The sequence below is a fragment of the Lolium rigidum genome, chromosome 2 (genome assembly GCF_022539505.1).
Source record: "Lolium rigidum isolate FL_2022 chromosome 2, APGP_CSIRO_Lrig_0.1, whole genome shotgun sequence".
Lineage (NCBI taxonomy): Eukaryota > Viridiplantae > Streptophyta > Magnoliopsida > Poales > Poaceae > Lolium > Lolium rigidum.
Window position 1 is genome coordinate 61,127,789 of NC_061509.1, and position 13,282 is coordinate 61,141,070.

Below are 13,282 nucleotides of genomic sequence, written 5' to 3' on the forward strand. Positions count from 1 at the left end.
AAGAAAATATAAGAAGCATGAGTACTGTTACAGATTGTTGCTAATCAAAAATCATACAGGAAACTCCTAAATGATGTAGGTCTGACTTAACTTCAGGCCAAATAGTTGAGATCAAGCCACGGAACCTCGGGCTGATGGCATTAGGCAAAAGCCAGCAATAATGATTCAGTTATTTCCTGCAAAATAACAACATTATCCAAGAAATGACTGTCTGGACATTACTCAGCAAGACACAAATCTGAAATTATTTTCAATGCCAAAACAAACAGAGAAGTATATCCATTGTTTTCTGCTAGAACAGCAACTTGATTTACTACTGCTGGAGCTAAATTTTAGAAAAAAAACGAAATTCTAAACAACAGAGCAACATAGAAGTATATCCATTGTCATCTGTGTACATGGAAACTTTAGTGAAAAATATTTATGTTTCCAAAATTGCAGTTTCGGGGCACCCATCTTTATGTTTTCTCCGGGGTACAATATATTTCTTTCAAAACCTTCCATTCAGATGAAACAAGGGACATTTTTTGTAAAAATATGATTATCTTTTAATTTTTAAACATTTTAAATGATTTTACCGTTCGAGGAGGAGCATGCGCTCGCGGGAGTTGCCAGTATAATGTTAATAATCATGACCATGTTCATATTTGTATTCCAGCTAGCGGACGGGGATGCAGTTTTGGCTCCCGGGTGTAGTTGCTCCTGACATCTGGACCATCAGAAAGTGCTCCAAGATTGGTGTACCCAGGACAATACTCTGACACCCAATCAGCAGAAAAATAGGGATACGCTCGTACCCCGCTGTACGCAGCGAGGGTTGAGTTTGACGGAGGAGTGGCACTGCCGACCTGTACCCGCGGAACAAGAAGGGCATGATTACATGGACCAACATGGTACAGAAACAGAGCAGGCCACTGGCCACACGACTCTAGCAGCACATCATCGGTTCCCCAGTCCGATTCCGGCGACTCGTCTGACGCCGGTGAGACACAACGGTACTTCACCGGCGCTGCTATGGATTTCCCCTGGAGTTAGTGCATGCGATTTTCCTCGATTGGAAACTATGGGTGAGAATTTTGCCCCCAATTATGACGGCGTATTTCTGCCATTGCTGTGCGCCAATCTACGAGGGTGCAGATCCATCCGTGATGCAGTGGTGGAAGACGGTGCGTGCAGCCATGTCGGGTCGGTTGAAGTCAGATCCATCCGTGGCGGGCATCTTGCAAGCGCTAGCAGGTGCCGGCGATGAAGAAGAGGACGGCAGGCCAATTGAACTCAGTGCACCGTGAATCAGACATTGATGGACTGCGCCAAGAGGTAAAAAACTAGGAAGCATATTCGCAATTTCTGAAATTTTGGAAAATGTCAGTCTTTTTTTGCGGGTGGATATAACATATAAAAAGCAACCCAGAAATCTGAGTTTGGTCGACTGGTGTAAGCAACACATGAAAATCAGCCTAGCAGAAAAAGTAAAATCATGTCGATTTGAGTAACGACTGATCGTGCATCGTCAGGTAAAGAAGAATTGTTATTGTGAATGATGCACTGGTGTGAAGTTAATGAATATTAGAGGGGGTTGTGCGTTGTAGTTAAAGTTCAAATTTATCTGGAAATGGCAAGAATCTGAGGCAGGTTGTGAACTGCTGAGGTACCCATTCCTGTAAATTGTTCAGTTGTTGAGTGAACTAGATGCAGATAAGTGGCAGTGATGATAAGGTAGAATTTACACATACAGAGATAGCATGAATTTGCAGCCCTCGCTAGCAGGTTGCCAACAGTTATCAGTTTGTGCAGTTGTGTGTAAAAAGGCGAAATGACGATCAGAATTAGTATGAGTGTTCTGTAGCTGTAACTAACCAATGGTTGATGTTGCGAACCTGTGCAGGGTAAAGGTGGGTCAGGCACCAGCGGACATGGCGCCATGGAGACACAATGGTTGCCGCTGCAAGAGCATCTATGGAACGGACACAAAAATACTTTTGACATTGGCTGAACGGAATCAGAATTACGTATTTGCAGGGGTTCCAGAAAAAAATGGAAAAGGTGCTCCAAAATTTTCAGTGGGTGAGTTCTCCTTCTGTTTGTAGCACACCTTGTGTTCGTATTCCCTATAATGGAAAAATTAAGGGGTATGCATAATTTTAATTCAGAAAACTGTGTGTTGCCAGTGGTGGAGCTGTTGTGCCTGATGGCACAGATAATATCGAGGAACCTGAAGTGCCAGAAATGGACGATGACATGCCAGATGCTCCAGCGGCTGAAACGGTGTTGCCAAACCCGTCCAGTCATCCACGCCTATCCGAGATAGGAGAAATAAACGAGATCACGCTGGTTTACCTTTGAATGCACCAAAGAGAGTTCGTTTTGCATCTGGTGCCAGTCTAGCATGAGGGGTAGGAATCTCAATTTTCGGAGACCTGTGTTTTATGTTGTGGGGTGTGCGAATTCAGTAATCTAATGATGCCTACTTTTTGTCGAAAAATTGCTTGTCAATGAGTCAGCTGATCGTGAGGAACTCGGCAGGTACCTAATCGGGCAGCGGTAATGGGTTTAGCTATGCATAATTATGATAGTGTGTTCCTAAATTCTTGTAATTCTGACAATGGTATACAGTTTGCATATCAAGGAGGACATAGTGACGGGAGTGCAAAGACGACCAGTACAATTCATCGTTGTGCATCAGCAGCTGGTAATTCATGAATTTGAGTATATACCTGGGATGCAAAGGGTGAGAGTTCGATAATTCTTAATGCTATGTTATAATGCGTATTCAGCAGGTACCGCGAGTGGCGACATATCCAGGGGCATCGTCCAGTTGGAGCCTCGGCAGTCGGCACTATAACTGGTATGCAAGTGTTAATGACATTACTATGTGGTGGTGAAAAAACTTTCCAGTTGAGTGACTCTGAATCTGATACGGCTAGTTGCTGCTCACTGTCTGAAAGTTGTGCTTCTAAGAGCATCTCCAGTCGCGTCCCCCAAACCGTCCCCCAAAGGGATTTGGGGCGCGCCGGACAAAAAAAGCGTTCCAGCCGCGTCCCCCAAAGCCCATTTTTGTCCGGCGCGGCCCCATACGGTGTCCGGCGCCCCGAGCCCGTCCCCGTCCCACAGGGGACGCTCCGGGGACGCCGGACACAACGAAATGAGAGGCGAGGAGGCGCGGGGCCAACGCGTCAGCGGCACAGGGAAAATTCGTCTCACACTCCCGCCAAATCCCGCCGCTCCCGCCAAATCGCGCCTATACCGCCGCGCACAGGCCTCCCAAAACACATCCCGCCGCCGATTCATTTCTCCTATCCCGCCGATTTCTTTCTCCCTCCCGCCGTCCACCCGTCGCCGCTACCCTCTCCCCATTCCATGGCGCCGCCGACAGCCCCCAAAAAGATGGCGAAGAAAGCGGCCAAGAAGCCGCCGGGCAATGCGACGATAGGGGCGAAAGCGCCGTTCGCGAAGCTGCGGAAGGCGCCGGCTGCGAAGAAGAAGCCTGAAGGAATGACCGACGATGAATGGCAGCAAGATTGCACTGCGCCGGAAGCTATCGACGGCGGAGCGGAAAGGACTGGAGGGCGGTGGAGCTGGAGAAGAAGGCTCAGGCGGCGCGCCAGCACCAGCACGTAATGGCCGGGTGTATCGCCGCCACCAACGCGAGCCCATGGAGTACGTCCATGCCGGTGTACGTTCCCGGAGTGATCTCTCCGTCGCAAGCCGCCTTCTACAACGACGGCCCCTCCGCCACTCCCGGGTGCGTGACGCCTAACTTGTCGCCGCACTACCAGGATGCGCTGACGCACGGCGGCTTCAACCCCAACAACCTCTACTCCCCGGCGTACGAGCAGCGCGAGCCAGGCCCCGGTCCGGACGGCGACCCTTTCACCGGCCGCAGGGGTCCGCTCGAATACGACGGCGCCGGTGCTGAGGAGGACGACGGGGTTGAGGAGGACGACGAGGAAGAGGAGGGGGTGGAGGACGACGAGGAGGACGACGATGAGGACGAAGAGGGCGGCGACGAAGAGGACGACGAGGGTGCCGGTGACGATGATCTCGTGGAGGTAGACGCGGACGGCGTGAGGACGAAGAAGAATAAGAAGAAGAAGGCGTCGGGCACACGAGGCCCGAAGTGGACGCCTCTGGAAGATCTTTGCCTGTGCGAGTCGTGGGCGACGGTGAGCCATGACTCCATCATCGGCGCCAACCAAAAAGGCGGGAAGTATTGGGCGAGGATCAAGACCGAGTTCGATGAGCGCAAGCTCATCAACAGCGACTACCAGAAAGTGACAATGAAGAGGAGCCAAAAGGCAATGTCGACGCGATGGGCCATCATCCAGGCGTCGGTGAACTCCTTCCATGGGTACCATCAGGACTTAGAGACCAGAGGCGACAGCGGCGCCGACGTCGCCCAACTGGTACGACTGTTTCTTCCATAATCCGTAGCGCCCACATTGTGTTCGATGAAATGACTCTGCTTCCTTTGGTTAGTTTGATCGGGCCATGGAAATGTACGCCAAGAACTCGGAAGGTCACAAGCCGTTCGCGCTGATGCATTGCTATGGCAAGCTCAAAGTGAATGAGAAATGGCGGCTGACGCGCCTGTCGCTGTCCAAGGGGAAGGACGCCATTGATCTGGACGCGCCGCTGGCAACTTCGACAGGGCGTCCTACTGGCAACAAGGCTGCCAAGGCCGCCTTGGCCGACGCTGCGTCGTCTAAGAAGACGCAGGCGTCGATCACGAAATGCCTCGCCGACGTCTCCTCGACCTTTATCTCCCGCGACAAGAAGGCCGACCAAAGGTGGGCCGAGCTGCTCAAGAGGCAAGAGGAGAAGCTGGAGCTCAAGAAACGCAGGGACGACATGTCCCTGCTGAGAACGTCGACAGAGGGAATGTCTCCCCGGACGCGAGCGGCGCACAACTTCTTCAAAGGCCAGATCCTCGACGAGATCGAAGCCAAAATGGCGGCGGCGGACGCGGCGGCCCTGGCATCGGCATCGGCGGCAGCGGCAGCGCAGCAAGAGCAGGCTGACGCGTCTTCTACTGCTACACCTGCGTCGGCCTCCGCGTCGGCGACGAAGCAGACGCACCATGCACAGGAACAGTGCAGATCGCGACGAGGTCGTCGTGCTCGACGGGCCTGCGTCGACTCAGGACACGACGCCGTCGACCAACCCCTTCTTCTAATTTGCATGCACCACCGGTCTGTAATATGATCGCGCGCCCAGTACTTTGATCGATCGCCGCTACTCTGATCGCGACGAATCGGCGGGAACGATCTCTTTTGAATGCATCTATTTGAATTTCTGATTGGGGACGGCGTTTGGGGAACGCGGCTGGGGAGCGACGTCCCCCAAACGCGGCACGAACAAAACACGTCCCCCAAATGCTCGATCCGACGCCCTTTGGGGGACGCGACTGGAGATGCTCTAACCTTTGCTGTAGGTGTACGGACTTTGCGTTCAGCTTCCAGGCTTAGAGAAGCATATGGGGTGTTCATTCAGATAGACAATAAGGATTGTGTGAAGAGAGAGCTAGACGAGCAGTTTCCCAATCCTAGGCGATGCAGGGGTGTAGCATGAGCAGCCAATCCCTCGGTATGGATGAAAAAGACAAAGCCATGCGTTACTCCACGCGTGGTACCAGGCATCGCGCCGTTGGGCCGCGAACATGTGCGGTCCAAGACGGTGGGTGTACGGTCGAAGTCGTCAGCCGGCCATATGTACCGTCAATATGTTGAGGACTGCAACGTATTCAACTGTGCTGGTTAGTGGGCCTGGGCACTGTTTATTAATCCAGATACTGCCTCCAATACTCACGAATATACACACATGGGCTTCCATCTGTCCAGGCATGGTTGGTCCAGGGTGCGAGTGTAGATGCACCCGGGAGCCAAACCACATTTCCGCTAGCGGACATGTATATATGCTACTGTTTCTATCTTCATCTGTTAAGTCGAGTGTTGATTGTATGTGCCCTGGGCTGCTTAGCCTACTATTTGTTATGGATTATATCTCGTGTACTCTGCTATATAAGTGCTACCAAAAGGTTTCTACCTTGCATTAATTGATGTACAAGTCTGCACGAGCATCTCTTAAAACACGATAGCAAATTATTCCTGGGACTTTGCGACTACTTCGCTGATAGAAAAACAAAAGATCAAAGAGAGAAAAATGTGCTTACTGCCTACTATCTTCTGCTAGCCACATCAATTGCCCATAGTTTGTTTTTGATACACTCATGGCATAAACTGTGTCACCTGGTGTAAAATATCATCAATTCCCCTAAAATACTGAGATCCAATATTTGAGACATTCGGTACCAACAATTATTATTTCAAAACAGAGTGATATATATGTTTACACAGAAGATCATATGTTGGATGACAAAACCGTAGAATAACATTAACAAAAGGAAGATTGATTTACAAATTACAATCACGCCATGAGACTGTTGATGGAGGGTAAAGGAAACAGAGCATATGGGAAGTGTTATCTCTTGACCTCGCGGTTTTTTTTAAGAAATATCCCATAAAATCAGAAATTACTCATCTCGCTAAAAAGGAATGTTCCCAATGAAATAACTTCCTCAAAAGAACTGTAGCCATCAAAGAAAAATGTCTACTACAGTACTACGGTTTACTAAACAAAGGAATCACCAAGTCACCAAACATACTTACGTACTTATTCATTGATTAGCATGTAAGCCAGTAATTCTACGGCTATTTTGTCACTCTATTGAGGCCTGGCCATTTTTTTGGTATATCCTACATTTTTTTATCACTCTATGGTCACGCTTCAGGTTATACACACATTTTTTCAAGCAGATTGCAGGTGCTACATAACTAAACCCCATACCAGTTTGCAGCAAGAAATAGTAACATTCCCAGTAATATTTCATGTGTAATTACTGATAGGAGTTTATGAAAGGCGAGAAGTGTCGTGCAATCTGTAACTTTTAGCTAGAGAGAGAAGTACAATATAGAGTTTCAGATTTGAACTGCATAACAGAGAGCATTCCACATCTCGAGGATAAGATATGATTATCACTCCAAAATATATCTAAAGGCACCAAAAGCATCATCAGATAAAGAATTTGAAAAATTGGAGTGCCCAGTAAAGAAATGCCAAAGGAAAATAGGAAAATCATAAGAGCACCTCACCTAGAGACAACACATTAAATTCAGTTTGTTCTGGAAGCCTCATGGGTGCCAACAGCTACCTGATCTAATCCAAACCACCATCAGTACGCTTAACTAAGGAGTATATTACGTGAATCGAAGATTTGAACCTGATGTAAATAAAAACGTTAGTTGGAAAAAACATTTGGTTCACATGCTGCAAAGTCTATGATTACATAATGAATCTGGTCCTCTTAATTTCCACAAAAAATAATACAGTGACAAAAGGGAAAGCTCAGAGAAGATGAATGCTCGGAGACAAACCTCAAATCATGCTGCAGGAAGAATGACAAGTCAGGCCTAGAAGCTCTGTGTTGCCATTGAGCACAAGGGAACTTCACACCTTTGCATTGTCTGGTACAGTATAATGTATGCGCTTCGATATTTGGTTGTCTCTGTTGGCAAAGATTTTATTTCATCCATTATTTAGTAAGCAAAAAATACATGAGCGGCCAATCTCAGCTCACTACCAGACGTATGCACAAAGCTATGAAAGTCCTAGGTGGCAACTATGTAAATATTTGTTTTTCCGGTGAAAAAAAAAATAGCATTGGTATTTCTTTTGCAGGCCTAACCCATAAATGCATCCCATATATTAGCACGTATGTGAAATCCTAACTCATAAATGCATCCCATATAACAAATAGAAGATTGAGTCTATTACCTTTGGCCGACACGGTGGTGCAAAGTGAGAATGCAGTACCGGAGTGTTCTACAACAAACAATTTGTCATCAAGTCATTAGATCCAAGGTTGGAAGTTGGGTGTCGTAAGTTGTTGATCCATATGCAGCGAGGCAAGCCGCTGCTTACCAATAAGACCCGATCGACCTGCACAAGAAATGAAAAGGATGACGAGGAAAGACAGGAGTAAATAGTGGATGCCAAATTATAAAATGACAGAGTGAGGTGAGCAACCCCATCCACTGATACCTGTATTCAATCTCAACACAGCTGGGCAGGAGGTGATGATAGTTACTGAGGTATGAACAATGTGGCTAACTGCCCTATAAGTTCAACCTGTTAATGGGTGCACAAATAGAGATGAAAGTAAAATCTCTACAGCAAGGGGAGCATATGAATAGTGAAAATAAATAGAGCACATCTTTTCTGGAAGCAGTAGGTACAGATCTTAATGTACGAATCCTAAATAATTTGGAGGCTAAAAGAAGACCACATGCCAATTCAAGCATTAATCATCTGTATCCAAAGTATCCATTTCAAGATAAATATTTTAGAGACAACTTTCTCTACATCTTAATCACTGGAAAAAATTGTTCTTTTCTTTCTACTAAACAACAAGACACGTTAAGGAATAAATATTCAGGTATTTAACAAAATGAGCGATTTCTTCTTGTAAACCAAACTTGAGGCATGAAACAGTTTCTATGAATCTTTGCTCACCTTGTTGCAGAAGGTTGGGTGTTGCTCTCAAGGTAGTAGATGCAGGCTTTGGCTTGATAGAGAACGCTGGGGAAATGGTTCTGTCATCACACCTCTGGGACCTCGACATGCCGTGCTCGTCTCCATCTCAGCAGAAGCAGTCGGGGCAGAGCTCGAGCGACTGGGCGTCGTGAACAGGCAGACCCCTGTTTTGCCTGTGGAGCTGCGGGAGGAGCTGGTGGCCTTGGCTCGGCATGTCTCTCTGGAGCCGCTTGGCAGTGGCTCGCGCTCCTCTCCGCTGAGGACGACGGCGATTCCATCTCGGCGGCAACCGCTGCACTCCGCAAGGACGAGGGTGTTGCTCCCGCAGCATCTTCCTGCTACCGGCGGAGAAGGGTGGGGAAGGAGATGGAGGGGCGATGAAGATGACGGCGCTGCCTTGCCGCCGGAGGAGAAGGTGTGGGGAGTGGTGGCGCCTCCTCTTGCCCTGCGGAACACAGCTCCGCAGAGGACGATCTCGATCCGACGCCCTGCCCTCCTCTTGCCGCCACGCATAAGCTCCTCCTAGCCGCTCCATACCATCGTGTGCTGCTGCTCGAGTGGCGAGGCGGCGCGCCGGCGGCCCCTTCCATAGGTCGGCCGGCCGCCCATCGCCCGCGCCGGCCTCCGACGAGCGGCGTGGGGGCGGAGATGGCGCGGGATGTGGCGGCTGAGCGAGCTAGCGGCGGGGCTGGGGGCGCGAGGCGACGGCGACGACGGGGCTGGGAGCGCGAGGCGACGGTGGACGGCGGCGCTGCCATGCGCAGGCGAGGGAAGGGGCGGCGCGACGGGAGGAGAAGGGGAGAGGCGGCGCGGGGTGGCGGCGGGAGGCAGCTGCGCGAGGGAGAGGAGGAGGAGCATGTGCGCGACGACGCCGGGCCGGGCGGGCCACATGACCCATGGATAAAAAACGGGTTCGCGAGAGGGCCTCGTCCTGGACTACTCTAGAGTGAAAAAATGGACGGACGAGATCCACCACCAAACAAGATCCAACGGCTACGAGGCTCAAATCGTTGTGAAGTCCCCTATGTGGGGCATCATATACAACGTTAGATGATTTGTGTATGATTTTTGATGAATTAAACTTGTTATGTATGTTCTGCAGACATGGCTGTTAGCTTTTAATTCATCAAAAATCCATTTTTGAACCTAATTGAGTGATTCCACTTCTGTAGGATTACTGAATGTTTTCTTAATCATCTCAAACAAGTTTCAAACCTTTATCTATTCTGTAACTCCAGAGGTGAAGCAAATGGTACAGACATGCAGTAATCTTGTCAATCCATTTGTGAGAGTTTCAGAAACAATTTGAACCCAAATCCAATTGTGTATGCATCTATGTTTAAATACCTTTCAAATGCCAGTGGCCTCATATTTTTAGGATTTTTCTACGATTTATGGCTTACAGATCTTGTTTTCCGTACAGTCAGATTCAAAGAAATTCCTAAAATTGTAGGTTTAATATTTTTGGGTGATTCCAATTGGGTTAGTCTTGTATTAGTACTGGCTATATAGGAAAAATATTATTAGTCTCTGTTCATACATATTTGTTACTGTTAGTAATGTTTATGTGTGACATGCATTGTTGAAGCAAAACTTTTCGGTTTATTTAAAACCCTTGACCAACTCTTTTTAGTAGAGATGGGCAACCCTTGTTTTATGCTTGCAAAATAAAACCTCTGCAACTTAACATTAGCTCTTTTGTTTAGCTTGAGTTTTCAAATGATGTGGATTATGGTTTGCTTCCTATTTTGGTTGTAGTGTTATGGGAACAAATTATGTTAGGAAAACTGTTTTCTACTTTTCCAAAAATGTTTGAAAATGTTTTGTGAATGTTTGTGATGCCAAACTAATGCTCTTGTCCTCTTTATGATGTTATCTACCAGGGGATACTTAGTTGTGCCATGGTGATACCTAGAGAGGCAATTGCTAAGTCGTGGCACTCTCATACCTTCACTAGGTAAATAAATGGGGTTTTCTTTTAGTTGCTTTGTAGTACCTATAAGTCTTTTGTATGTTAGCCCTTAGTAAAGTGGTTAGCTATTGATTGTTGAATGTTGCATGCTTGTTATGTTTGGAGCAATGTGATTGATTGTGTTTCTTTTATATTTTCCGGCGATAGATGCGAACAATTCCGGAGAAGAAGAAGAAGTGGATTGGACAAGGATTCTTTATATGTTGATGGAATTCTTATATTGATGGAGTTGAAGACGTACAGGGACAAATAAGCCAAGGCAAGCCATCTTTTGATCTCTGATTCGGTGTCTAGTTGGATGTCATTTGTTGATATCCAAAGCACCTTAATTCTATGTGTGTTGTTCTCTTTACTATTGTCATCTATGTATGGTTGCTAGTGGGGTACTCCCTAGTGGTGATACTCCACTATTGTCGTTGTGATTATGGGATGCATGGTATCATGGTCGTGCTATTCCACTTGGTCATCTTGTATGCTCAACTTGAGCATCTTCCCTCTCAAGATAGTAACTTACACCACACTCACAACTTTTGTATTTTAGAGGTATCAATGTCATGATGTTGGTGTAATTATCAACTTGAGAGGAGTATGCCGGGTACCCTATTGGAGAGTTGGTTGGGTAGTGATTCTCCACTATCCAAATTTTATAGTTTGTACCACAAATATGAAAGTATAATCCTCTTTGTGTTGTCATCATACATGCTTATCTTAAGCGAGTATGATCCACCCATTACCCCTTTATACCTTCTATGGCAAGATGACTCTCATCTCGGCCATAGTGCAATTCTAGTTCAACTCATGAAACTATAGGTTGGGAACCCCTCAAGGCTTACCTTGTTGTAAATGTTTTATGAAAACCTTGGGTGAGTTAACCCAAGCGTATGGTTTAAGAAAGCAAAGGATCTTGGTAAAGATGATCGGAAAAGTGGTGTATGGCTGTTTGTTGAACAACCAAGGTGTTGTGGGAAAAATGGTTTTAAAAAGGAGCACTGCGTATAAGTGTACACCAGCCCAACTTTTATCGCGCAACCACTCTACCCTGGTGTGGGACGGGGCTTAGCCCGTAGTTTGTTGAAGCTGGCAGGAGCACCCTTCACAACTTTCTAGGGAGGGTCATGACGACCTCCGACGCCGGGTTGCGCTCTGGAGGAGGCAATACACTGTCTTAACTGATAGCCGGACGATTACTGAGGGTCTTCCGTCATGGCGCCGGAGATACGCTCAAAAGGAGGTATGCTGCTGCGGGGTGCCGGGAAGGGGTAAGCCCGCAGGGAAGGACTCGTGCCGGTGGAGATGGGCGAAAGGTTATGTCCGGGTATCCGTCGTGGCATATGTTGTTATGCAGGGATGATGCCCACACGATAGGTATCCGGATAGTTGTGGGGAAAGTGTGCAAACTCTGCAGAGTCAAATCTATTCGAATAGCCGCGTCCGCGGTCATGGACGGGTTGCAACGGTCTACCTTTACTGGGGCTTGCGTTTTGTTTTTGAACAAATGATTTGCAAAGGAAGTGTTGTGTTTATGTGTACGGAAGGGTACGGAAAAAGGGCGTGTGTTGACCATATGGAGATGGTCGTGGAAAAATGAAGGCTAAGTGGGGAACTCTTTCCTAAATGTTTCTTGAAGAGGAACTCTTCTTTAACAAAGATATAGAGATGTCATAAGTATCTTTTGAAGTATCTTCTTCAATAAAGATATAGGTATGTCATAGGAATCCTCTAGCATTTCCATCAACTGAGATGGACTTATGCTACCTCATCTCCAATAAAAGTATAGATATGTCATAGAACTTCCTAAGCGTCCCCATCAATTGAGATGGCGGCATGCTATGTCCACAAGAGAAACTATGTCTCTTCCACATGCTATATCCAAAAGAGAAACTATTTCTCTTTCTCATGCTATTTCCACAAGAGAAATTAGCTCTTCCCTCTTGTCATCTTAGTTTAGCACTTGTTATCTTGCACTCTTGCAAAGTACCTTTCTTGATGGTTTGCGAGTACAATTCCAAATGTACTCACGGCTTTGTCCCTGGCTATTTACTTGGCCAAACTTGGAGGAACACGACGGATGAAGAAGGAGTTGGCGATGTCTATGCGAGCTAGGAACGTCTTCCCAGTCAGTTGCCTGTAGGGTTATGGCAGATGACTTGGATACTGCGCTGCTGAAGTGATGATGCTACTCGATGTTTAGTTAGGCCCTTCGAGGCTATTATGTAAGTATTGGTCATGCGACCATGTTGTAATTTTCTTATTCCGCTTTGTAATGGATGGTGTAATTTGATATCAGTTCGGTTATGTGTTCACGACGCACTGATCATGGGATCGTGAACTGTATACATAACAGGGAATTTCGGACAGCTAGTCCGGGGTCCCCACAACAATGATGCTTCTTACAGAACCCGAGGTCCAGGTTCCATCAACTGCATTGAACTGCACTATCTCGCAGTCCACAGGCAAGTTCACCCTTGCTCATGTCAACTTGATTATTTTCTACTACTTTAATGCAAATCTATATACTTATCATTCCTGCATCGCAAATGAAATGTTATTTTCCAACTATGAATATGACTATGTGGCTGGCAATGGAACCATGGTATGTGTTGATATGGTGGAGGTTCCATTGCAATGGGTTATATCACCCTAGGATTAAATTACCAATGCCGTCCAGTGATTATAGCGCCGTACAAACCGCGTTGACCATGAGATCTATAATGGCTCTGG

The 13,282-nt window shown here is 47.1% G+C and overlaps 1 protein-coding gene and 1 long non-coding RNA gene across 2 annotated transcripts; one reads left to right on the top strand and one right to left on the bottom strand.

The window, feature by feature from the left end:
- The first annotated feature begins 1,112 nt into the window (after positions 1–1,112).
- On the top strand, positions 1,113–2,316 carry LOC124686568. Its single transcript, XM_047220496.1, has 3 exons — positions 1,113–1,317; positions 1,886–2,064; positions 2,169–2,316. The coding sequence occupies exons 1-3, from the start codon at positions 1,301–1,303 to the stop codon at positions 2,306–2,308; spliced, it is 336 nt and encodes a 111-aa protein (XP_047076452.1). The 5' UTR covers positions 1,113–1,300; the 3' UTR covers positions 2,309–2,316.
- Positions 2,317–6,171: 3,855 nt separating this feature from the next.
- LOC124686569 lies at positions 6,172–8,980 on the bottom strand. Its single transcript, XR_006997861.1, has 6 exons — positions 8,569–8,980; positions 8,098–8,184; positions 7,831–7,995; positions 7,431–7,561; positions 7,149–7,276; positions 6,172–6,245 (listed from the first exon to the last, which is right to left on the bottom strand). It is a non-coding gene; the product is annotated as an uncharacterized LOC124686569 (long non-coding RNA).
- Positions 8,981–13,282: the final 4,302 nt, after the last annotated feature.